This window comes from Diadema antillarum, unplaced genomic scaffold (assembly GCF_040938485.1).
Source record: "Diadema antillarum isolate AM-2024a unplaced genomic scaffold, OU_Dant_1.0 scf00000069, whole genome shotgun sequence".
Lineage (NCBI taxonomy): Eukaryota > Metazoa > Echinodermata > Echinoidea > Diadematoida > Diadematidae > Diadema > Diadema antillarum.
Window position 1 is genome coordinate 1,162,427 of NW_027270958.1, and position 27,398 is coordinate 1,189,824.

General features: G+C 38.2%; 1 protein-coding gene across 1 annotated transcript; it reads left to right on the top strand.

The window, feature by feature from the left end:
- The first annotated feature begins 102 nt into the window (after positions 1 to 102).
- On the top strand, positions 103 to 21,673 carry LOC139716734 (dynein regulatory complex protein 9-like). The gene is made up of 10 exons (XM_071628264.1): positions 103 to 205; positions 3,558 to 3,746; positions 4,434 to 4,681; positions 7,297 to 7,425; positions 9,182 to 9,294; positions 14,588 to 14,718; positions 16,686 to 16,760; positions 17,936 to 18,067; positions 19,061 to 19,162; positions 21,548 to 21,673. The coding sequence occupies exons 2-10, from the start codon at positions 3,621 to 3,623 to the stop codon at positions 21,671 to 21,673; spliced, it is 1,182 nt and encodes a 393-aa protein (XP_071484365.1). The 5' UTR covers positions 103 to 205; positions 3,558 to 3,620.
- Positions 21,674 to 27,398: the final 5,725 nt, after the last annotated feature.

Sequence of the window (27,398 nt, forward strand, 5' to 3'; positions counted from 1 at the left end):
ATAAAACAAATGACTTTAAAAACTTAGATATTTTGAATAAATGAATATACATGAACAAGGCTGTACTTCTGGGTCTTGGAGACGTTGTAAACAACAACCTGCATTAGCATTTTTGCATGCATGCACACATTATGTACGCATATACGGAACGAACGAGAAGTTGTTGAGAAGTCTTGGGATAAATGTTTAAAGACACTAATTTCTCGTGAGTATTGACTTAAATGAGAATGTTACCGTTGTCACATGGTTGTGAGAATGTTATCGTTGTTAAAGTTTGGCGTGCATCTTGACCTAGCATTAATGTGGTTTCTGTCACCATTCATTTCATACTCCATTCATCGTCATGTGTCACTGCTGCAGTGCTGGCCACTAGTGGTGCTAACCCCGTCGCGGGGCGCTGTAACACAGTCGACGGTACGTATTTGTCCGTATGGGGTCGCTGCTGCGGTTATAGTGGTGCATGCAACTCCTTCCTTCCCCACCCACCTAATGAAGGCTTTGCACTCTGTGAAAACATCAATTTACATTGTACGGTCTACGCACTGGCGCGTGCGAGTGAGTGGAGTGGTGGCACGATTTGGCTCTTTACTATGCAAGTATTAGCTATGCCAATACGGTACTCTTAGCTTATTTTCCACACAGCATATCAGTCCGGGAAACCCGCTCATGAGGACCGCTCCCGCGTACGAGGACTGCCCCGCCTCATGAGGACCGCCCCCACGCCTCATGAGGCCTGGGGGGGGGGGGGGGGAACGCCTCATGAGGCCCCCTATTCACTTCTATTCATCTCACATCTGACGTGTAAATTGTCGCAACTTTGCACGGTGATTTTTTGTTACACACACATGTCCACTATCCATGATGAAAAGAAGAAAAAATCCTATCTGTTTTTTTTTTTCAAAAATCGAGTTTTAATCAACCGATGCAGAGCGCCCATCAAAACACATGTGTGTGTAAACAAAAAATCACTGTGCAAAGTTGCGACAATTTATACGTCAGATGTGAGATGAATAGAAGTGAATATATAGGGGGCCGCTCATGAGGCGTTCCCCCCCCGGGCCTCAGGAGGCGTGGGGGCGGTCCTCATGAGGCGGGGCAGTCCTCGTACGCGGGAGCGGCAGGGATGCCAAGTTCAAAAAAAATTTATGAGTGAGATTTTCATGACTCGGCATCTCGGCATGCGAATGTGCGCGCGAGTGACGGTGTGGGAGGGTTTTTTTCCCCCTGTGGCCTCACACTGTAGAGATTTTTTTCAATTTCTAGCTTTTAATGGTGCGATCAGGTGCATACTTAAGTGACTATTTTTTACTTATTTTGAAAGACAAAAGGAAAATATACCTTCAATTGTAACTATCACTTTAATCCTTTGAGCTATGCTCCTTGTTATGGGCCCAAATTGCAGACTTTGCCTGATGCGTGAGAAAAATGGGTGCCATGCGTGAGATCGTGAGACGACCCCTAAATGTTTGAGTCTCACTCAGAATGCGTGAGACTTGGTAGCTCTGGAGCGGTCCTCATGAGCGGGTTTCCCGGACTGATATAGCCTACGGCTACACACACATGAAAGCAATGCCAATGCCACGGTCTGCTCCACTGCTACAATTACAAATGTCAAATATAAATTTACAACTGTAGGGAGCAAAGCAATGGGGGTGGGGGAGGGATGGTGGTGGAACAGGGTTAACCATCTGGTGTAACTGTTATCTTTGTATTGACAATTTTACATTATAGCTAACTGTAATCTGGGTGCTAACTTCGACCAGCCCCAGCAACGCTACCCACCCACACAGTGCATAGTATATTCAACCACACCATTGCACCAGCGACCCCAACCCGTACCGAGTCGGACTGGTTATTGATACAGCGCCCCGCGCTGGGGTTACCCACAGTATAACTGTGTACAAGGAGCGCCCCGGGGTTAGCTGGGTGCATACTTACACTGCACACTGTACATTGTACACTCAGACTGTACACTGTACGTGTACATGTACATGTACAGTGTACAGTCTGTAAATGGCTGATGTACATAAATTATCTACGTATGATAAACTGCGACCAGCCTGACCGCAAAGCTTTGGCAACATTGCGTAGACTATTTTGTAGAACCGATAGACCCTATAAATTTCTGTTTTCTGGGTGTGAAAAAGTTGGCAGGATGTTTAGGTTGTGATTCTTTAGATGATTGACCACAGCAAAGGAAGCTCCTTTCTTAAAGGACAAGTTCACCTTCATAAACATAAGGATTGAGAGAATGTAGCAATATTAGTAGAACACATCATTGAGAGTTTGAGGAAAATCAGACAATCCGTTCAAAAGTTATGAATTTTTGAAGTTTTTGTGCAGTACTCGCTGGATGAGAAGACTACTGCAGTGTATGAATAACTTAGATGTCACATGCGTACAACAATATAAGGAAAATATAAAGAGAATTTCACAAAATTCCATCTTTTGAAAAAAATACACATTCCTCTGACTCGTTACCGACAAATGTTATGGGTAATATTATTCCCCCTGCCTTTAGAAAGAGGCAAGTCAAGTGCTCTTTTATTATGTGAAAAAAGTGAAAATATGTTGAATTTTCTTTTACATTTTCTTTATACTGTTGTACGCATATGACTCACAAGCTGTAGTAGTCTCCTCATCCAGCGGTTCCAACACAAAAAATTAAAAAAAATCATAACTTTTGCATCTATTGTCCAAATTCCTCAAACTTTCACTGATGTGTTCTAATAATATTGTTGCATTTTCTCAATCCTTATGTTTATGAAGGTGAACTTGTCCTTTAACTAAAAATCCATGTCTGGTGACTTTTTGTTGGTATTGTGATGCAGGGTCATATGTTGCTGTGTGCATATATTACCTTGTTTCTGTAAGTTTTAGCAAGTGGAATCTATTCTGCAGTTAGATTGTTATACTGTGTGATTATGATTCTTTAGAGTGGGAGTTGCAGCAGTTGCATGATTATTGACTAAAAGAAAAATCAAATTCACAATAATTTCATGTGAAAAAGAAGTGATTTTAATACTGTGTGCAACTACTTTGTGGAAACAATTGAAATTTGTTAAATTCTTGTAGACCTATTAAGTTTAGAATAAACTTGCCATTCTGAATGTAAGGGTTTTTTTTTTCGCTTTTTTAAAGACTTATTTGACTAATTTTTTGAAAGTTAACTGTGAAGTGTAGTCACTCTATACATACTGCAGGAGTCTAGGTTGTATAGACCTACAATGTAGCTTTAGAAGCTATGTGCTTGCAGAGAGGCCCAAAAGACTTTGCCTGATGCTGCAAATCTCTAACTAGCTGTTGCCAAATGTAGATTGCTGCTGAGGCCCAAAAATGTTTTGCGTGTTTTGTCTTTAGCATGTTTTTTTTTTCTTTTTTTATTGCAGAGCATGTCATTCTAAGAATGATTCCACCCATATAATCAGCTTTACAATGCCTGTTGAAGTTCTGCACTTTATGATCAGTCAAATATGATGTACACATACTAAGCAGGGTTTTTTGGTTTTGTTTTGTTTTGTTTTGAGGCTGCTGACAGTTTTGATGTGGTTCTTCAGTTGCAGGCAAGACATCAGTAACAACTTTCCTTCTTGCTGAGCTGCAGAGGACAGACAGCCAAGATGTCGGAGCTCACAGCTCTTGATTCAGTTTACATCAGCGCTGTCCTAGCTGACACAGTGGATCAGCTGGCTGTGCTGGGCAAGATAATGCCGCAGACATTTGAGGGGCGCCCTGATGCTAATGAGGTAAGATCAGAAAGGAAGAATGACTTTTACTCAAAAACTCCTCAATATACAAGTAATTTAAAGCTCATCACATAAGCCAGTATACTACATGTATGTACATATACAAAGGAAAAGAGTGCTGTAGTGTGTTGTTTATTTACATGCTACTTTTAGAACATTATTTATGCCATACATTTTGCAACACATTTGGACTTTTGAGACAATTTGGTGAGAGGTTGTCTTTATAGAGCTCTGAGAACTGCAGTGACAGAATAAAATGCAAATTGTATTGTGCCTTTTCAGGAGAAAAGTTTGTGAGTTCCCTCTTTGGAAATGATATAAAGTGGATTTGTGTCACTAGAGGCAACTTGTTTCATGTGTTGTTATTTTCATGACTATCAGTCAATTTGTGAAATATTACCCCTCCAAAAAGAGAGAAATTTAGCGCATGTATTGCATGTAGAATAGTACACGGAAGCTGGTCGGAGGTATACCTTGATCTTTGCTATGTTATTTCACTTGATATGAATCTTAACCCTTACTGAAAAATAGTCTGTGTCTTGTTTGCCATATATCTTAATATGGATTTTACACTTGCACTTGACTCAGTAGAATTAGTCAATTCCTTTCTTTGGATACTGTGAGTGATTTCAGGTGATGATACTAACACTTCAAATGCCACCATTCACCCACTCCATTCTTATCTAGATGGTTGGAGATGAAATATCGCAAATTCTGGACAGTCAGCGCAATTTGGAGTCCACCTACGAGAGCCTGATCCATCAGCGCGGGGAGCTGCGGGGTGGACCCAAGCGGGACATGGGCCGTCTGCAGGACAACAGCCAGCAAATCAGCAGTGTTGTCGGTGGCCTGAGGAACGCTAACCAGACTTTTACGAAAAGTCTAAAGCAGAGCCCACTGACAGCGGACAACCTGTACAAGATGCAGGATGACAGGTGATGATCATGATGATGATCTTGATGATCTTATTATCGTCATGTTTAAAGGGATGGTGTAGTATTGGTGGGGATGAGGATTGGGCTTTTAACTTTTTCTGAGAAATCTAGAAACCCTTTGTGAAATAGTACAGAACATACCATTCGAAGAGGAATTCAAAGTTTATGCGATTAAAATCAGTTTTGAAATGGCCGAGATATCCAAAAACAAGTAAAACAAAGCTATCATAATAAAAGATGGGTCCCACCTTTTTTCATTGGCATCACTTTGTTGTGGATATCTCGTCCATTTCAAAACCAATTTTCATTAAATAAGCTTGAATTTCTCTCAGATTTGCACACTCCTTCATATTTCATAAGAGGTTTCTCATCATCTCACATAAGAGTTAAAAACCTGAAGCCCCATCTCAACCAAAACTATACCATCCCTTTGATTCCTTTATGTAGATTTCACAATGACAACATATTTTCAAAGGAACTATCTAAATCTAATTTTGACTGACTATAGAATATCCAAGTGATGATGTCACAGTCTTTTGTTATAGCTTAGGTTGAAACAAGGGCACCGTTTCATGAAAGTTGTCAGCCCCGACAAGTTGCCAGTCTCTGACAATTACCATAGTAACGGTCAGTGACCAGAGCTGCTTAGCCAACCAAAAGCAAAGATTTTACTGAAGTTGTCAGAGACTGACCACTTGTCAGGGCTGACAACTTTCATGAACACACAGGCAAGGTGAGGTTGTTTAGAATCAGTTTCCATAGAGATGAATGGCTGAGACATCACACTTTGGTACTCTCATTTTATGCAGTGGATAAAATTCCTGCATAGCATGAAATTTGGTTGCTCATGGCCAGGGGTGAGGGGTAAGCATTTGTGTATTTTAGATTGCATTTCTATAAAAACATTCTTAATCACATACTGAATTATCAGGATAATACTCATTGAATGTTTTTCAGTGAAAATTTTGTTATAGTTTTTCATCACAGTGCACTCCGGTTATAATGAAAACAGCTATAATGAAACTCTTGTTACAACGAAGTGAAAATTTACTGGTAGGTTCCAAACATGTTTATGTTTGTATACATGTTTACATTCCAAACATCTTCATATACTTTATTATTTGGCTATAAGGAAATTTGGATATAGCAAAAGAAGACTGTCAGTCTCGATGACTTCATTGTGACAGGAGTCGCCTGTATATGACACCAGACACCATAAGAAACTTGAGCATAAATAAAATCTTTCAACGCTTGAGAGCTGGTCTCTCAAACCTTGCACTGAGCGAGTGAAAGGACGCCATCATGTGGTGGAATCATGACAAGGGACACCCAGCCATGCATCATTTAATTGCAGCTGACATTGGCTTGTGTAGAGAGAATACATTAAGGCTTGTAGGACTTGAGACTGGTTGAAATATGGCTCACTTGCTTGGCATTTTGCCAAAGAAATGAACCCATATTGCACTACTGAAGCACATGACACTAATAAAAATTTTGTGATTACAAATATGGCTACTTGTGAGGCATTATACACTGTACCATACAAAGGAACCTATGCATCACCTATTGAAGCAAACAGATAAAGAATGTGTCACTACAAATTGATAAAAGTGGTATATATATATATATATATATATATATATATATATATATCATATATGAAAACAAAGTGGTCATTTTTGGAGCAATGTGAACTAAATCATTCTCATTCTCTGGAAAGAGGGAAATGGCAATTAAAATGAAAGTGCCATTCCACATTTCAAATTTGCCTAATGTTTGAGCAGTTCCTCTGTGGTGTGCCTCAGAATAACCAGATGACTTTGAATACAGAGAAAGATTTTAAAGAGAGAACAGGAGAGCAAGAGAATTGCTTCTCTTCACCTATTCTGCTTGCTACCATCATGTACAACATAAGTCATTCCAGATGTGGAGATTTGGGCAGTAACATGTGTGCACTTTGCCTAATACTCACTGAGCATAATTGCTATACTTTTTTCTTTTTCTTTTTCTTTTTGTAGCACAATGGCCACGTGGATAGTTTGTTAAATTCAAGCTCAAATGTATATCTTTTGTGATATTCTAAAAGAGTACAGCTATCTACAAGAGTGAAAAGCACTGTGTGTGATGATAACACTGAGCCAGCCGCCTTCTATGGCCATCAGTGACAAAACACTTAAGTGGAGAATGAAATGGGCAAAACGATGGTTTGCTCCAAGTTTGGTGTAATTGAAATAAACTATGGGTAATGAATCCTTCGCTCTTCCAAGATGCACTTTAAATTATAGTTAGTCTGCATCATTTTCAGCTTTAAACTTGAGTCTTTTTAATCAAGCATGCTTTAGTTCTGTGTAGATGGAAAAGTATTGTATGTGTTACAGTGCAATAGTCATCAAGAATATAATGGATAGGTTTGACTTGCATACGTAAGATTGAAAGTGTTAATTGTTAGTTTGACTTGAATTCAAAAAGCTGCATGTAATGAATGATTGAGATGGAAGAGGAAGAAGAGATGTTCAGAAAGACAATGTAATATCAAGTTAAAGCTTTGAGAGCTTTTGAAACACAGGATAAGATACATATCAGATAACTTGTTGTCCACACACTCGCCCCTGCAGACAATTTCTGCAAGACGTCCTTGGCGACACACTGGAGGAAATGCTGAGGGAGAAGACTTTCATGGCCATCATTCAGGCGGTTTCCATGGAGAAGGAGAAGAAGGCAGAACTTCAGAATACCATCCTCAAGTAAGGCAATGCTTATAATCATGATCTATGGTTAAATGTGTGACCTGTCATGGTAACTTTAAATCTACCTTTAAAGGTGCATGGTCCCGGTGTTTTAGTCAAATGCGTACGCGGGCGCACGGCGCAAGTTTCCTATAGAGACCTAAGCTATTGCCTCCTCTTTAGCGCTTACGCTTTGGCCCACTTCCCCCAGTCCGAAGAAGTCTGATTCACTGTAGTCATGCAGTGGTCCGATCACAGTTCAGCTCATGATTCGGCTGAGGGGGATGACAGCTTTTATAGCAAACTTCTTTTTTGATGTCATAACAACAAGCACATATGCACGCAACCTGGCATTACTACACACTGCGCGATGCGCAGAGAAGACAACGAAGGCAACGTTACTTAGCAACACCTACGCACTTTACTCTTGATGACAGCTCAACTTCGGTAATCTTCGTATCAATGCTAACGGTGATCGGCAGTATCATCGACAGTGCCCTCTACACTACCGGGACTATGCCCCTTTAAATCTACCTTTACACTCAAGATTGCTAAATGTCATATCTGTAACTAGTAATTTTCCATTTTGGACAGAAAGAGGAGTATAGGAATACAGTGTACAAAAATTCACATAAAAATTTTATGGCCTAGGAAAGAAATAATATGTCTATCAAATTATATAAACTGTCGCTTGTCAATGTACAGCTGCATGTGTGTGTATGTTTGTGTATGTGTGTCTCATATGTACTGTAGGTGCCTACAGTGTGTGTATGCGATATTTAAATACTGATGACATACAAGTGTCATATCGCGCTCTGTAGATTGGTTCCCTCAAGATGCTCTGTCCAATCTGCAGCAGCTGATCAATTTTCATAGAGGAAGTGAAAGAAAAATTGAAAAAAGAAGTGAAATTCAAATATATTTTCACTTTAGATATAAACAAACTATGCATGTTAAATGTTTGTTCAAGGGAGCATTTCCTTGGGATAATACAATTAATGTAATTTGCCATTAGTGCACAAATTATTGTTTCTGAACCCCCAAGGTCATTTCCTGGTATTGGATTGTTTAGACTGCAGATTTCTCATTGATCATAGAAAGTCAGTGTTGTTGAAAGTCAGTGTTGTTAATTAATATCAGCTATCAAAAGCAGCCTTTACTATTGAGCTAGCCATGGAATAATCCCTATCCCTTTTTACTCTGCTATGCCCCATATGAGGAATTTTTCCAGTTTTCCCTGAGAGTTCCTGTACAGAATATTAACCCAGTCATTTATCATTAAGTATGTTGGCTTCGGAAGCTAAACATGAGACCAACAATTACTTTTGATCAACCAAAGTTCATGAAGATTTTGTTGCCTTAACTCACTGTTTGTTATTTTGACTTATGGGTGACTTTGTTGTTGTTTTTTTGTTCACGTATATGTACTTTTCTGCGTCTGAGAGCAAGTAGATACACAAAACATTCACAGGTACTGTAAAACGAGGAATGTTCGCGTGCATTTTAATTTCGCGAGAGACAAGATTCGCGAAATCAAAATGCACGCGAAGGCTCTTGTCAGCGCTACATATGCATTGAATGCCAGAGGCACTTAGCGAAAATTTCACACCGTGAAAAGGGCTGTCGGCTCCAATTCCAAAAATTTAATGCTGCTAAATTACCATTTTTTTTTTAGTATTCAGTACTTTCTGCAGTAAACAGCTTCACAGCAGAATGTTAGGAAAGTAGTAAGGTCCTGAAGATAATGAACACCAACTCTCTTTTCACTACTCAGAGAAGAGGAAGGGCGCAAGGAGATCAAGTCCCTGCAGAAGCAGATCGCGACAGTGCGCATCGAGAGAGAAGAGGAGACTCAGCAGAGGAATCAGATGATCGCCCATCTCAAAGGTATTGTCTTCATGTGTCTCTATCAGGGATGATATACACACAGAGTGAAATAACTCCTGTTGCAACAAATATGCTCACAACAAAATTTTGTTGAAACAAAAGTAAGAATTCGGGTCCCCAAATTGTTATCAAAGTTTATGGGTGTGTTCGAGCGCTCTCCTAAAGTGTACTGTACCCCCTGCCAGAGGAGCACTTAAATGCTCCTAAAGTGTACTGCCCCAAACTGTACCAAGCCAAAAGTGGACCACTTCCCGATGTATGCCAAAAGGGTACCAAAAGCATACCAAAATTTTGCATGTGAGAATGTCAGTAACATGAGCATACGTCATAATGCAGAGAGTCCATTCTCTTTGTTTGGGTCAGCTGTATTTGTTGTAGTTCAAGCGCCAGGTGAATGACCCTCTTGCTACAAAATGCGTGAACCCCTCTAAAAATAATGCATGAGGTACGCTTTCTAAACAGAGCGCTCAAACGCTCCAAATCTAGCACAGTACAGCACAGTATGCTGTGGTTCAGTTCATTTTGGTTCGCTTTAGAGCCCTGGAATGCACCCTATGGTGCAAAATTCCCGTACAGCAAACAACAGCAGTTTTAGCGACATTCTCATATTACAACAAAATCATTTCCAAGCGCCACTGATAAAGAAAAACACAATAACTGCACTCCATTATAATGAAATGCCAGTTGATTACAAAGTTACTCAAATTAACCAAACAAACATAGAGTATGTGTCGTGGGCCAGCATTTGACATTGAAGTGTGTTTAAAATTGAACTCGCTCAATTTGCTTCCTGTGCCACACACCCTTTCCAAGAAGAACTTGTATTATGTCACGTAATGCAAGTGTGTACTACACCATATATGGAGTGTGCAATGCATGCAGTACGTGCAGTGAAGTGGAGGTGTGTCTCAAATGCTGTGATACGATTGGTTCATTTGAAGGGAGGCGTGGACAGAGAAGGAAAGACCCGTGGAATCCCAAACCACACAGTCTGTGCAGTAAAATTCTCACTTCAATTCGAGTGGAGGTGTGTCTTGAATACTTTGCTATGATTGGTTCATATAAAGTGAAACGGGGAGTGTGAAGGAAGGATACATTCTCGCTAAAGTTTGAGTGAAGGTGTGTCTTGAGTGCTTTGCTGTGATTGGTTCATATGAAGTGAAGTAGGGTGTGAGAAGAAAGGATGCATTCTCACTAAAGTTTGAGTGAAGGTACAGTCTTGAATGCTGTGCTATGATTGGTTCATGTGAAGTGAAGCAAAGATCGAGAAGGAAAGACACATTCTCTCTAAATTTTGAGTGGAGGTATGTCTTGAATGCTGTGCTATGATTGGTTCATATGGAGTGAGAAGAAGTGAACCACGAAATCGTGAAGTGCACAGTCTGCAGTAAAACTCTCAGTAGATTGTGCGTGGAGATGTGTCTGGAATGCTTCAAAACCGCATGCACTCAAACTTGAAATGCTTAAGTAGAACAAATAAAATTACACAAACATGAAATTGGAAATAACAAGTGAACATCAAATAGTTTCATGATTCCATTGAAATTCAGGTTTGTCCTGCACTCTTTTTCAGCAACTTTCGTACATGGGTTATCAATATTGTGCCCGTTTTGCGCTCTCTAAATGTGGAAATACAAACAACTTTATACTCTCTCTTAAATGTGAAATTCAAAGGAAATTCATTTGATAGCAGTACGTCTTTCATCGCATTTCCACGTATGATGAATGTACAGTAAACAAGATACAATACTGTAAAAGTGGAAATTTTCACGGTGTTGAAATTTTCACGCATTTCGCGCAACCAGAAACTAGCACAAAAATAAAAGCACCCGAATATATTTGCTTGCCATATGTTCCTGTGCGTGATGTCTTCATTCCGCGGAATTAAAAACATGCGAAACTCTTTTTACCCGGCCAAGCGCGAAAAATTAGTCGCGTGAAAATATCCACTTTTACAGTATACACATGGTTTGTGTGTTTCTTTACCAAGGTATATATATTTCATTTGTTCGGCTACTATGAAATTTTGGTATAGATATGAAAGAAAACCGACAGTCCTAAGGACTTCATTATAACAGGAGTCACTTGTAATTAGTGTATGTGTGCTGGGAGTAGGAAATAAGATGGAAAGAAATTTCCTGCAAGTTGAATATGAGAAGTAAGTGTGTTTTCATACAAAATATGTCAGTGTGTGTATGAAGTATGTGCATGAATGATATGATTATACACATGTGAGTGTTTTCCCTACAGACCTTAGTGTGACCCACACTTTGTTTTTAAATGGGGAGGGGGGGTATTGATGATAGAGTTGATATAGAGATGATGCCATATAGTTTGTTTTTTAAGATATTTACTGTGCTTTTCTTCCTCAGATATGATATGATTTTATTATTGAGGTTTTATGTAGCAGTGTGTGTAGTTTCCCCTATGTTTTTTACTGTACGTCAGTGTGAGCTTTGTTTTGTTTCCTGTTTTTACTGTCAAGAGTTTATCAACCCTGAATTGGTCATTGAGCAAATAGAACAGAAGTCCATACTTGAATATAGATATTACCACCTTTCGACGTATTGTTATCCTTTTTAAAGTAAACACAGTATTAGCAACAGATGCCACCTTTCCCCAGTGATAGGAATGGGCTTGCTGATGCACTGCTGTTTAGATGTGATAGATATAACCCTTTAACACCTGGAGATTTCTTGCAACATTGAAGTAGTTTTTGTTTCACATTGTCCATAAAGGATTAAAAAGCAGTAAGGATGATATTAGGATGATTATGAGATAAGCACATCTCCAAACATCATATCTCACACACACACACACACACACACACACACACACACACACACACACACACACACACACACACACACACACACACACACACAGATGTACACAGTTAGAGCTTTGCATGAAGAGAGTGCTGCAGCTGTTTAGGTGCAGAAGGGTTAAACAGTCCCCTTTGTCCGGTAAATTATTTACTTAATGATTCAAAAGTGAAACCGGTAAAGTTGGAAAAACAGTAGCTAAAGATAGATACTGTATACTACGGGGTTATGTTATATTACACCATGTAATACCGAAGAATATGGTATAAATCATCAGTGCGTGGGAGGTTTAGGGAAATTCAAAGATGAAAAGTAAAACTATTCTTCTTTTCTCTGACTTGCATGTATTCATTCTGAGAAGTAAAGAGGATGCATTCATCATACATGTATTTCCTGGTCCCATGTTTGTGTGTCAGCATGGCTTGCTGTATTGAGTGTTTTTTATGTGTAGGTTTTTTTGTGTGTGTGTCTTTTTTTTATAACTGGCAAAAATAGTTCAGAATGTATTTGGATTTACATATCTGTTTGAAGCAAATTTGAAGTGAGTTTTACTCAGCTTTATGTTACATGTACAGTATGTCCCCCAAAAAAAATTACAACGGGACCCCCCGCAATGATATCTTTAAAAAGAGTGAATCAATCTAAATACAAATTCAGGGTATGAAACTATAACTCATTGCCCACATCTTACAGAAAACCCCATTCGATTTGCTTCAGTGGTCAAAGAGAAATGAGGAATTTTGTAAAGGATGTTCGGGAATCTCTTTTGTCCAAGTTCTGTCTATTATTCACGCACTAGAGCATTGAATTGCTAAAGCATGTCATGAGTCTAAAATTGGAAAAATTAGACTCATGACATGCTTTACAACAATCTACATTTCTCTGTGCCCGCTTAACCAAATTGAATGAGGCTTTCTGCAAAATAAAGCTAAGATGTTATATTTTAAGGCCCCGAAGTAGCACTTAGACAGGTTGATCATTTTGGATGTTATCAATTCGAAAATTTGATTGTAATTTTTGAGGGACATACTGTAGTATGTCCCTCAAAAATTACAATCAGATTTTCGCATTGATAACATCCAATATGATAATTTTTTTTTCAATGCTACTTCAGGGTCTTAAAATATAACATCTTAGCTCTATTTTGCAGAAATCCCCATTCAACTTGGTTAAGCGGTCACAGAGAAATGGGGATTGTAGTAAAGCCTGTCATGAGTCTCATTCTTCCAAGTTTAGCACTTCGGTGATTTTGTGTGTGAACAATAGACAGAACTTGGACTAAAGAGATTCCCGACATCCTCTACAAAATTCCTCATTTCTCTTTGACCACTGAAGCAAATCGAATGGGGTTTTCTGTAAGATGTGGGCAATGAGTTATAGTCTCATACCCTGAAGTTGTATTTAGATTGATGCAACATTTTTAAAGATATCATTGCGTAGGGCCCCGTTGTAATTTTTTTGGGGACATACGGTAGTTTCATCACTCAAACAATTTAGCTTTGAATCCATTGCATCCTATATATTTGCCTGACAATTATTACAATTCTAGATGAAAGAATAATTGTATATTTCCAACTTAAGATATTGCACTGGTCTTCAAGACACTGTCAAATACATGTACCAATACAGGGCTCCAGTGTTACGGAATGACATACCAGAAGTGATAAGATATTCTGATAGACTATCAATATACTAAAGAAGCTGTAAACTCTTTCTATTACATAAATTCATGAATGTGGAGCCCACTACAATTAACTACACTTGATTTTTGCCTTCTTGATGTCTGCCTTTTGTCCTTTCTTTACTAGTGTATGTGTTGCTTTGAATGTAGTTATCTTTAACTGTAAATTTGGGGATCTTTCTTCGAAAGAATAATGGTCTATGTAGATCCCCGTCATGCTTAGATAACTGTTTTTATGTTATGTCTTTTCTCAAAATGTTTAAGTGGTTGGGTTGTTGTTGTTTTTTTTTTGTATTGTTTCTAGCTTTTGTGTAGGCCTACTGTTCAGATCAGATGTGGTATTTCTTTAATCAGATGTAGAAATAAAGTGAAACAGCATGAAATGTTAACTACTGACCAGAGGCAATGAGCCAAGGTCACTGGAATATAGGGAATCCTATCTAATACTGTATACTGCATATGTTTTACGAGTCTGATATTTCATAAATTGGGACTTCTTGATAATTTTGCGAGTGGTTAAATTGATTGTGGAGTAACATACTATAGGGAGAAAATGTACATTGTATGCGTACATGTCATATTCATGTCAGGATCATAGTTAATATTTTCACATGTTTTTAAATTCACTACCAACGCCTGACTCATGAAATTCGTGAAAATAAAAACCTTGCAAAATATTCGCCGTATACAGAAGATACCATACAATGATAATTGAAGCTTTGTCGCGAGGAAGACAGTGATTTTGATCTCTCCGTCCTCCACTTTTCCACCAAAACTTTAAAAACAGATCAGCTGCAAGAGATGAAGGCCAAGACAAGCATGGAGGGCAAATACGTCCAGAAGGACGCGGAGGTAGCCATGGGTCAGACGCAGAAGAGATGCTCCCTTACAGAGAAGGAGATGAAGGATGAGATTGAGGTGAGAGACGATGTGCTCTGGTTGCTAGGATACCTGTCTACAGAGAAGATGTAGATCCCTGGAGGTTCACATTTGTCACTACTGTCTATTGATATCCAGTTATTATTGGTTTTAAACTCCCAAACATAGGTGCACAAGTAAGTTAGCATTATACACGCTGAGACAAAAACAAAAACAGAAAATTGCTGTAGCACAAGCATGATATCAGAATTTTAATTGTTAACAAAAGTTTATCAAAAATAAGAAATAATCATGCTAATGCTACATGTTTATATCCAAGTTGATGCAGTTTGACCTTCCTAGTTTTTAGCCTCTGTATTAAAAGATAGCTTTTTTGTCCCCGCCGAATGAGTTCGAGCAGGGGACTATGAAACGGGCTCCGTACGTGTGTGTGTCCGTGTGTCCGTCTGTCCGTCTGTCCGTCTGTCCGTCCGTCTGTGCGTCCGTGTGTGATCAAAATGTTCAAAATGCTACTCCTTCGCCATTTCTAACCTGATTTTGATTCTGTTTGCTTTATATGATAGCACTACATGGGAGCTTTGAAACTTCTATACAGAATTTCAGTTTTGACCTTTGACCTTGACCTTTGACCTATATTGTACATTTTGCTAAAAAATGCTACTCCTTCGCCATTTCTAACCCGATTTTGATTCCGTTTGCTATATATGATGGCACTAGGTGAGGGCTTCAAAACTTCTACACAGAATTTTGACCTGTGACTTCTTTGACCTTTGACCTTGATTTTTGACCTATATTGTACATTGCCTACAAAATGCTACTCCTTCGCCATTTCTAACCCGATTTTGATTCCGTTTGCTTTATGTGATGGCACTAGGTGAGGGCTTCAAAACTTCTACACAGAATTTTGACCTTTGACTTCTTTGACCTTTGACCTTGATTTTTGACCTATATTGTACATTTTGCTACAAAATGCTACTCCTTTGCCATTTCTAACCCGATTTCAATTCCGTTTGCTTTAAGTGATGGCACTAGGTGAGGGCTTCAAAACTTCTACACAGAATTTTGACCTTGGACTTCTTTGACCTCTGACCTTGATTTTTGACCTGTATTGTACATTTTGCTACTAAATGCTACTTCCGGCGGGGACATATATTACGCACCGCATAATTTCTACTTTACCTTGTTTCTTGCTTGAACAGACAATGAAAAAAAAAAATCATGTACTGCAACATTCAGCCAAATTTTCGGCAGATAAGATTTTGTCAACAAAATCATGTATACGGTGTTGGGGGCTTGAGTAACAAATTGCAGAAGGATATCAGCTAAAAAAAAATAAATGAAATGAAATACGTGTTCCCCTTTGTAATGAGAAGGGGAAGAAATCAGGTTTTATATGTTGTCCCAAGTAATCATTCTATCTTGGAAGGTTTTGCTGTATATGTTCAAGAAGTTTCTGTCATTTTGTTAACATTTTGCTCTATACTACTCTGTGCTGTCCCAGAAAATATCATGGTGTCATACACTTTGTACCCATGTGCCATCAAGAATATGTTAAAGAACAAATGGCAACAGTTAATTTTATAGACTAATCCAGTCTGGCAGAACACCCACCACTAACTGCAGTATCCCAGTTGCACATACATATCATCGCTGGGGCGACAAGACCTCGTATCTACAAAATGTTAAATGTTCAGGAGAGCACAAAAACATGGCAGCCAAAGCACTGTATCACTTAACTGATTATCTGACCATTAATCCAAAAAAGTCATTTTCACCAAGATTTCAGATACGAGGTCTTGTCGCCCCAGCAACGATATGCTGAATTCATGATATACTGTATATTGCAGCAGGTGCAAACGATTCACCACATGTATCATGCATTCACCATAAACGTGTGCGCATGGGACACAGCAGTAATGGTGGATTTTGCTGTTATGTTGTATCAGGTCTGTATGTACACAGTGTTACAGCTACCACACATTGTAATTTTCTCATCCCCCACACAGCTGCTGAAGCAAAAGATTGATGAGGAGCAGAGGGTGAACACAGAGATTGAAACATATCTCAAGCGTCATCAAACGGTAAGTTTGCTCCAGCAGAGAAATGTCAATTTGCTCGCATAAAAGTTTGCAAGGGAATGACTCTCTTTGGCAAGTATTGTTAATGTTCAGACATAAGACTTTGTTTGAATTCTTTCACAAAATCAGCGTGAGATTGGCATTCAATTCTTTCTGTCTTTTTTTTGTTGTTGTTAGATCTACAACTGTTTACACAACGCATAATTTCTTAGACAACCGAATAAAAGCATGTCCTCTGTTTTAATATTTCCGTGTTTTCTTTACGTTTGAGCAGTTTAAAAACTTGTTTTGTCATGAACCTGCCACCTGGTGCTGCTAACTGAGCATTTATATATTGTATATTAAAGGCACACACTTCCCCTTTGTATTCTATTGTTTGGACAGGAAATGAAAATAGAGTTTGCAGAACAAAGCTACTGCATAGATGTTCATGTGTATAAAATCTGCATGTGTACACATGTGTATCATTCCATTTCAATCCTGGATCCCGGTTTAGCGAGCCAGCGTTCAGTTTAGACAGCTGACCATAAATAACGAATCAATGACCAGGTAGTCCTTATAATCCTCCAGTGGTCACCGCAGTCATTTGAATTTCATTTCTTCGTGACCAAAATCACAGAATTACACATGCAAGCATTAGGGGAAAAAATGTCAGTAAACTCCAGTTGGTACACTTTGGCCTTGTCGATGAATATTAATCATTTTAGCTCACCAACATACACCCCAAAAAACTGCTTTGGCTTCAAAAACAGGACTTACCGATCACATTCCATCCAAAACTAGACGCATACACATGAATAGAACAGATCTAGGGCATCAAAGTTGTACGGTACAGCAGTCAATATAGTGTTGACTAAGTTTGCTTTGTGAGATTTTGATATGGGAAGATTTGGCACTCACATGTTAATGTTAACCAACTATTCGGCAAAACAAAACTTGTAGTTCCAGCTTGTGATGAAATTCACATGTGTCTTGAGTTAAAGAGACTAGATCTTTCCTTTAGCTTGTATGATAATCAATTCTGCAACTTCAGCTGTTTACGTACGTATGAATACATTGGGTAGAGCAAATCGGGATTGTCGATCTGTCTGGCTTTGAGCAAAGCAATCTTTGACTCGCGGGACTTTGACTCAAGCGCGGAGTTTATGGCATTTCATTTTTGCCTCTCCCACAATCAGGAGATGGAGGAGAAGGTGGAGTACTGGATGGAGAAATACGACAAGGATGTGGAGGCCAAGACTCACGAACTGGAGGTCCTCAAGGCATCCAAGGCCAATGACCTCTCCAGGCTGCAGGAACTGACCAAGTTGGTGAGAACGCTTGCTGTAGATTTCACACCTTTTGATTTTCATTGCTCTCCCATTGTCTTACAGAGAGCAATCCAGGAGTTGTAAAATGCTGTTGGGGTTTTGGAAAATTGCTACATATACAGTGGACTCCTGTTATAACAAAATTATCGGGACCAGCAGGTTTCTGTCATTGTATTGAAAATTATTTTCAAAACCGCACAAATAAACAATAAAAAACATAGAGCGGATACTGTTGGGCCTTAATTTTGACCTTGTTGTAACAGGAATTTTGTTATAACTGTGTTCGATATAACGATAGTGCAACTGTATGATGTTTGTTTGTTTGGTTGGGTGGGTTTTTTTTCCCACCCTTGTAGGGTTGTAGGACCTACATAACATACCATATTACTTTTTATCTGTGAGAAATATGAGTTTTGTTTGTGTGTTTGCCCACAGAGTTATGGTATTGAGCTTATTAAAATTAAGCACAAATTTTGTTTGGGTCCCATTTCAGTATTTCATGGAGTTAAAGGAGAATGAAAGTCAAAATATATGTGAATTGAGAGAATGCAGCAATATAAGTAGAACACATCAGTGAAGTGTGATGAAAGTCTGAGAATCCGTTGAAAGCTTGCCTTTGCTGGATGAGAAGACTACAACACTATAATCAGATGTCATGTATGGAAAACAATATAAAGGAAATATAAAGAAAATTCAACATGTTTTCACTTTTCTATCATGATGAAACAACACTTGACATATTTTTTCAGAAAGCAGGGGGAATATGACATTACCCTTGACATATGTCAGTAACAAGTTGAGAGAGTGCACTGTTTCCATAAAAAGTAAATTGTGTGAAATTCTCTTCAATTTTCTTCATATCGTTTTCTGTACATGATGTGTGGGTGTCATTCCTCTGAAAGAATGCTAACTTTCAGAGTGTTCCCGGAAAATGTTTTCTGTGTATAGCTGTTTTAATATGTTTATTTTTATTCTTTACTTGTCACACTGCAGTATGTGGAGTATGAGCAGGTGTGTGTGGAGGACAGAATAGAGAAGGAGAAGGCCAGGAGGAAGGCTGAACAGGAGCAGGAGGAGTTGAAGTCCTGCGTCATGGTAAGACAAATTCCTTCTTCCAAGCTAACAGTGTCAACTCTCACGACAGTAGACTCCCATTATGACGAAGTCTTGGGGACCGGCAGTTTTCTTTCGTTATAACGAAATTTCGTTATAACCAAATGAATAAACAATAAAAATACATAGAGTTGATAATGTTGCGGCCCTAAATTTTATTTCGTTGTGACCGGAATTTCGTTATAACCGTGTTCGTTATAACGGGAGTGCACTGTACATGAAATCAAATGATCAGGGCCCCGTTTCATAAAACTTGTTATCAATAACCAGTTACAATAGTTGTTATAAGCTACTGAAATCCTGTGTATCTGATTGGCTAACAGCAAATTTGTCATAGAAATGTGGCAGTTGCTACCTACTGATAACATGTTTCCTGAAATGGGACCCTGATTTAGGAATTTTTTTTCCCCCATTCCTGAAGAAGGAGTTTCCTGTCTGAAATATAATCATAGTTTTGCAACAGTGATATATGATCTGTCCTATTGTCCCGAAGTAGTTTCTGTTATGTGATCGTATTGTTTTTGTCGGCATGCTTGACAATCGTTTTGTATTCAAATCATTCTCTGACTCCTTTGCGTTTGTGTAAAATAAAAAAATTTTTTACCATTGGTGATGTTTAAGACTCCTTGAACTTTGCTTGTACTCTGAGACAAGTACTTCTTGAAACTTTAATGTCTTGTAGTTGAGTATGTAGTCTCTATATTCAGGGGTTTTACTGCGATGTATTTTAGTGTATGTTTACAATGATGATGCTTTATAGATGTTGAAACTGATAAATAGTACCTGTCTTTGACAGATTGCTTCCTTGATCTCTTGATCCTACCAAATATTTGCATGTTAATGTTTTTCTAGTTTCAATGCCATATCTTGCTTTTAAACCCCCAAAGTGCCCTGAGAGTGTGGACGAAAGAGCCTACATTTGTGACTGATATAACCTTCATTTTTGGCGGATCAAAGTTGTTGATGTATCTGAAAGGATTAGAAAGAGTGAAGATTTTATCTGAGTTGTTTAAGAAGAGACACTGGCAATGGATATACAAGTAGTATTATTTGTTGTTCCCACAGAAAAACAGAAATTTTAACAACCATGGAAACATTCCTGCTTTTGTACACTGACTAGATCGACACTCAACGACATGAATAGATATGTTTAAGGGTTCTTTATCTCTTCTCTGATGACTCATGATGGGTTCTCAGCATGGCATTCCCTTCAGTATCTTCTTCTTTTTTTTTATGCCGTCTCGTCATACGTCATCCTGTCAGGACACCTATGCATGACTTATTTCAAGAGCACAAAGAGATAGTGAAAGCTGTCTCGTATTATCTTAGTCAGGGCATTTTGCATAGTCTCATTTGCACTTTCGTACTTAAAAGTAGCTTGCATCAAATGTGGATCACACCCTCCTGGTTTTGCAGTGTCAATGAACGAAACAATGTAGAAAAAACAACAACAACACTTCCTTAACTACTGGCAACTCTTTGTTTTTGGGTTTTTTTTATTCAAATACTAAGAAGGGTTGGATGATTTTTGTGGTTTCTCTATGACAAATATGATGACAAATTCATGTATATGTGACTGATAGGTTGTTATTTTGTCATAGTTACGTATATGACAACTCCTACTCTCAAGTAATGGAGGCAAATGTTTTCTTTCAACATTTCTTTGTCGCTATGTTACAGGCTCAGAAGGTGGGATGTGAGTCATATCTTGATACGGATGGGTCTTTGTATTTTTAAAGTGTAGCAGAAAAGGATATCAGGAATTGTAGAAGAAACTCTGCTGGATATCATTTCCTGTTCTTTACTCTGGTAATCTCTCATGTAGTACTGTTTCAAACAAATTCCCTTTTCACAGCATGTTCAAAGATAGTATAAAGTTTTGGTACCTCAAAAGTTTCCCTGAGTTTCCTTGTCTTAGTTTGTGTTTCAGGTTAAAGTACCTGACACTGTGAGACTTACTTGCCTCAAAGTGCTCTCATGTCTTAATAATCATGCAATAATGGTTTCATACCAGAGCAGAGCGGGCTTTGAAAAATTCGAACAAGCTATTAGTTTGACTCGACGCGGTACCGCGATAATCAGTGTACACGTATTGTACGAAACCATTATTGGATGATTACTAAGACATGAGAGCACTTTGGGGCGAGTAAGTACGTCTCACAGTGTTAGTTATATGAAAGGTACTTTAACCTGAAACACAAACTAAGACAAGGATACTCAGGGAAACTTTTGAGGTACCAAAACTTTATATTATCTTTAAGATTATCCATATTTCCTTCTTCTTAACTTTTTTTTTCTCAGCCATGATGTTTTTTTAACTCATACCTAAAGGCTATACACTGGATTTCTCCTTTCTCTAAATCACAGCTCCAATCGTGGTGGCGAGGCGTTATGGTCCGGAAGCAGCTCGGGCCGTACAGCAAGAAGAAGAAGAAGAAGGGGAAGAAAGGAAAGAAGGGTTCGGGAAAGAAGAAAGGCAAAAAGAAGAAGTAGAGACATCGTGCCATCTTAGTTGCATAGATTATAATCAAATTTCTATTTTCACTGCTTTCCTTGTAGATATTTAACCACAGCAGTTCTGTGAAATGTTTTGGAGATTGCGATGAATTTGGACGGGAGCTCCCACAAGCAAATTTGCTGGGCCAGTTGGACCGACATTGCTCGATACTGTACAAATGCCTACTGTTTCTATTTAGAGCCAGTGCCTTCAGCTATGAATGTATTGGTTGATTGAACTGAGTTGCAATATTATCTCTATCACACAGGGCTGCTTGAGTAGTGGAGGGGAGGGGGGGGGGGGGTTCAAATGGCAAGAAAACACTGTTGTCTTGAGGTATATTACTTAAGATGCATAAAGTGAAATAAAACACATGTATTTCTTCACTTTCCATACCATATAATCACAGCTTCACACACTACTTACATTACTTTTCCCCAGAAAATGCGTCATCATAATGTGTGGTTTTACAGTAAGGTGGAAAAGTATCAATCATTCCGTATAGATTCTACTGCTGTGTTCCAATTTTCACCTTCATTTTGTTATTTTAGTGGAATGGGGGGGGGGGGGGGGGGGAGGGTCCACTCTTACAAATCATTGAACAATGTCTTTGGGATAACTACATTATTCATGTGCATTATTTTCCTACATTGGTTTGATATTTGCTTAGCATGGTTGCTATAGTATACAGGTAGTCAAAAAAGATGGACTCAACTTAAATTTGTGTTTGTACGTCTACGTTGCATTGTTCATGACTGGTATCAATGCAGTGATCTTGCAGATAAAACCTATAAGTCGATATGAATTTCAAGACACTCTGTAAATTTTCATTCTGCTCCATGTTGTCCAAAATATTTCACACGTATGGGCTTAGAATGGTTAAAATAAGTGTGTCCAAGCGCTGAAGTGCAGGAATATGATGTTGAAAACATGTATCAACACCATCCGTCCTAACATGTTAGTGCGATTTCATGTATATTAATAAACTGTGGACTGAATGGATCTCTTAAATGTGTCTATCCATGACGTTCCTGCTTCAGAAAAGATGTATGCATACAGTGACATAACAATACAAAATCTGTGTGGTTGATGTGCAGCGTGATATCACTTGGTTTAAATACTGACGTACACGGGTATGTCACATCTCTATTTTGAAAAAGAACTTCATGCAAAACAAGTTAATTTGTGGCCATCACAAAGAATACACAGGTATTGCAAAAGCCCCTGCCCTTGGATGAGAAAACACTCTCTCACACCCTTCAACTTTCCCGGAATTACGCTCTTTCGGTACTCTTTTCTGATAAGTGTGTACTCTTCACTCTTCTTGCTCTTGCCTCTGATTCACGGTCCTTTTCAGGACTCTCACATTCTCAAGAAAGAATACTTCTACTCTCACTCACCCTCTTTCTCACGTCTTCCTTGTCAATTATCTCCTATCTCCTCTTCCACCAGTCCTTTTCAGGACTACCACATAGTGAACCGCAAAACCAGTATCCATTATCGACACTACCATGCAAACCTCCTCCTTCAAAGATCATCTGACACCTATACACGTACTGTTCTTGGAGATAAAGCTATGATGAGTTTGATCGCAAAATGTGTTAAGCGCCATTTTTATACAATTTGAAAAGCAAGTCCGTCTCAATATTACCTCACTTGTAACATAACAAGGACTATTCTTTGAGTTATGATTGAAAAAAAACTCCCACATTTTCTCATCTTCTTGCTTAGTTTTAAGCTCAAATATCTCAAATTAACAAGAATTGTTAACCCTATTCCCACGGGGTGGGGGGGGGGGCATTTGGGCCCACCCCTCTTGACGTTTCGCGTGATTATTCCTTAACGCATGATGCTCTCGTCGCGACATTTTAGAACTTTTTTCTTTCAAGTATCGCGCAACTTTTGAGACCAAATTTGTTGCTCCTGGGCATATCGTTTTGAAGCCACGCCCCTTTGAAAAAAATTTGTCGACCCCAAAATTGCTCAAAAACATGATTTTGTGTACAAATCCGATGTAAATTGCATTTTTGCAATTCATATAAAAATAAATGTTTTTACTTTCAATGGCTGATAATGATTTATTTTAGCTTGATTATGCTTTAAAAAGTTTCTGCGACAAATTTTGACAAAAAACAACAAAAGCAAAAAGTAACAAAAACATAGAAATACATAAGAAATTCAATAAGCAATAAAATACATCAGAAATAATCTTGAAGCCGAATTTTTGCTTCACCATTATTGTTGAGGATATTGAAAAGAATATATATAAATTAGCATAAATTGATTAATATAAAATACATGAATTAAAGTTTGACAAATCTAACTATACAGTCTTGTAGATTACATTGGCCTCTACCTTAGTACAAATTTTCGCGAGGATCGCGCCATCTACAGCAGAGATCTGAAGGCGGGGGGGGGGGGGGGGGGGGGGGGGCAAAAAGGCCCCCCCCCCCCCGGTGAAATTAGGGTTACTCTTTTTGTATTAAATAAAACTGTTCATTATATACACGCATATACTGAATAAGTAGTCCACATGTTGCTGCAATAATATCAAAATAAACAGAAACCAAGTTCATACTGTCATGGCCAACGGTTTATTTTGGCACACAAATTTTCTAGCAATTCGCCCTTTCATAGTCAAGAACACTTGAGAAAGGGGAATCGCTCAAAAATTAAATGTGTGCCGAAATGAACTGTTGGTAATCACAGCATGAACTTGCTTTCTGTTTTATCATATGTATCTCTCTCTCTCTCTCTCTCTCTCTCTATATATATATATATATATATATATATATATAGAAATAAAAAAACTCGTTGGATCCATGGCGTACTTGAGACTCTTCTAAGTATATATATATATATATATATATATATATATATATATATAATATATATGTTGCGAATTCACATGTTGGCTCCAATATAACGAAGAATAAGGAAATAAACAAGTAATGCATTATTTCACCAATAAAGAATGAGTTTATTGTACTCAAATTTTTGGTGGCCTCCACCTTCTTCAATAGTCTCGTCGAGACTCCTGAAGAAATAATGCATTACTAGTTTATTTCTTGATTCTTTGTTTTATATATTAATATATAATGTATGAGATTAAAACCTAAAATGGCATTAAAACGCTTTATCCTGGCGAGGAAAGCGCATGTTTTAGAATCAAGACACCAAACAGGTTAGTCATCGCATTCTTCATCAGCGACCAGGATGCGATGTGATGTTAGATTAAAAATCCGTTTCTGAAGCAGAACATACACACAAGGGTATACGTCTGCTCCTGGTCGGACGGATTTCAAAACTAACCTGCTTGTGATGGAATGCGTCTAGACTGATAGTTAGTTGCTGCCACAGTGCATGGTAACTGCGCAGTGTGTCAGTGCGCGTTTGACGTAGCAACGACGCATCCATGGACTGGTTCCCTCCATGAAGAGCCAAAGATGAAAGGATGAAATCAGTGTTAAAAAAAAACATGACAAACATGAAACCCTGATAACTTTTCAATGGACTTACATTGCCAACGTCATGCTCCGATTTACTATCACGAAGATAAACGGTTCAGAGACCCACCTCATCTTGTCTTTCACTGACGCAAACTCACACCTCCGGCCCCCATAGAGACATCCCAGCCAGTAGTTGTGCCTTGTCCGTGATGGAATACTGTATCAGACTTTCCTGATAGTCAACGGTCTTTCCCGTAGTCAATCAGACTTTTCCTGATAGTCAATCAGACTTTACCTGATAGTCAACCAGCCTTAGCTGGTAGTCACTGATCAATAACGAACAGAAATGTATATATATATATATATATATGAATAACAGCAAAATTTCGTCGAATTTACGTCTCTAACGGAGTTTTTATATTGACCTACTGTTGTGAAAATATATATATATATATATATATATATATATATATATATTGAGTAGGTTGTCCACGTGTTGGCAAGATAACAAGATAAGAAACAAAACTGGAACAAAGTTCATGCTGTATTCACCAACGGTTTATTTCTGCACACAAATTTACGAGCGTCTCGCTCTTTCTCAAGTGTTATATCAGTATCAACATATCAATGTCAATATATTGTGATATTGATATCAATATATTGATATTGATATGGTGATATTGATACTAATATCAACATATTGTACTCTTTCACTTGAGAAAGAGCGAGACGCTCGAAAATTTGTGTGCAGAAATAAACCGTTGGTGAATACAGCATAAACTTTGTTCCAGTTTTGTTTCTTATCTTTTATATCATATATAACACATATTGTGCAATTGACGAAAATAATCATGAAAATTTGGCAAACAAACATCCAATTTACAATTATTCAACGGTCATTTGACCACGAAATGTTCTTTGAAGAGTTACTCTTCCACACACATCCTAGTCCTCCACCCCCTCCCCCAAGAGACACAGAGAGAGAGAGAGAGAGAGAGAGAGAGAGAGCGAGAGAAAAGAAAGTACTGATAATGGATATTCAATGGTCATTTGACAGAAAAGTGCTTGTGGAAAAGTTAACATACACGCACACAAACACACATTGTGCTACATACCAATTACTGTACAAAAATTTTCTTGTGCATTTGCACTGCTTTCTTTTGCTCAACATTATGTATGAACTTCAATATAGATCCTTCACATTGTTTTTGTAATTGTTAACATTCAATTTGAAATGCAGTACAAAGTTAGGTACTTTTTTAATAAACATTTCATTGATTTAATTTCAATGCTCGTATATTGTGAGTCTGTTTGTATGCGCAAACAATGGTCAATAGTAATGCAATCGGTTGCCGCATTAGTCAATTTCGGGGCGGGCGCAACTGGGGGGGGGGGGGGGCACATTTTTTTTCCCCCATAATACATGGATCATAAGGATTTAACCCCCACTTTTTTTTGTCAGCTGATCAAACTCGGAAGTGGCAACAGAAATGTAAACTGCCCCACTGTGTCTTTGAAAAACGCAGCGCCGGCCCTGAATTTGAACGGCGAAAAACTATTCTGAATGACGGATAACTATTTTGATGCATGAGCGTATCTGATTAAAAGGAATTCTTCTGATATGAAATTGAATGACGACACAATGAAAGTGACTGGGAAAACCTAGATTATGGTATTCATTAAACATAATCAACCGTGTATCAGAAAACCAACAAAAAAGTTGCACGACCTGTTTTTCGTCAGGAATCAAAATAAATGAAACGGGCCAACCTATAGGTTATATAATCTTGACTATTTCATATTTTCTGAAAAAGTAGTTCTTCTACATTATTTTTAAATTTTGAATAATTAAACGAATGTGAACTTGTCTTTTTTTTCTGGAACATCCTTCGGTAGAGTAGTACGTGATTAGGTATGTGTTAGAGGCACCTTTTCATTTCTTTAAAACCCTTGACACGCTCTACACTTTCAACTGTAATAACTTTTGAAAGGATAATACTACTGCTTTGGAAATATTGATATTAGTCATGGATAGGACATGGTGAATTTCAGCTTAACCTGATAATTCTTTTATTGTTGTTGCGAAAGAGTTTTACATCCTGTTTTTTGTAGTTACTTTTTTTTTGTCCCATTCATTTCACTGTGCACGCCGCTCTTTTTGTGTACGATTTATTTTTTGAAGGGTAGTCTTGTATTAATTGTTTTACTCTTGTTAAATGTTGGTGTACATGTATTTCCATTTTGGGGGTCTTTTTATTGGCCAGGTGCTTTT

Coding starts and splice junctions, on each gene's coding strand:
- LOC139716734 (XM_071628264.1), top strand. CDS start 3,621: ATGTCGGAGCTCACAGCTCTTGATTCAGTTTACATCAGCGCTGTCCTA. Junction 14,719..16,685: donor AGATGAAGGATGAGATTGAG/GTGAGAGACGAT, acceptor TCCCCCACACAG/CTGCTGAAGCAAAAGATTGA. Junction 19,163..21,547: donor AGTTGAAGTCCTGCGTCATG/GTAAGACAAATT, acceptor TCTAAATCACAG/CTCCAATCGTGGTGGCGAGG.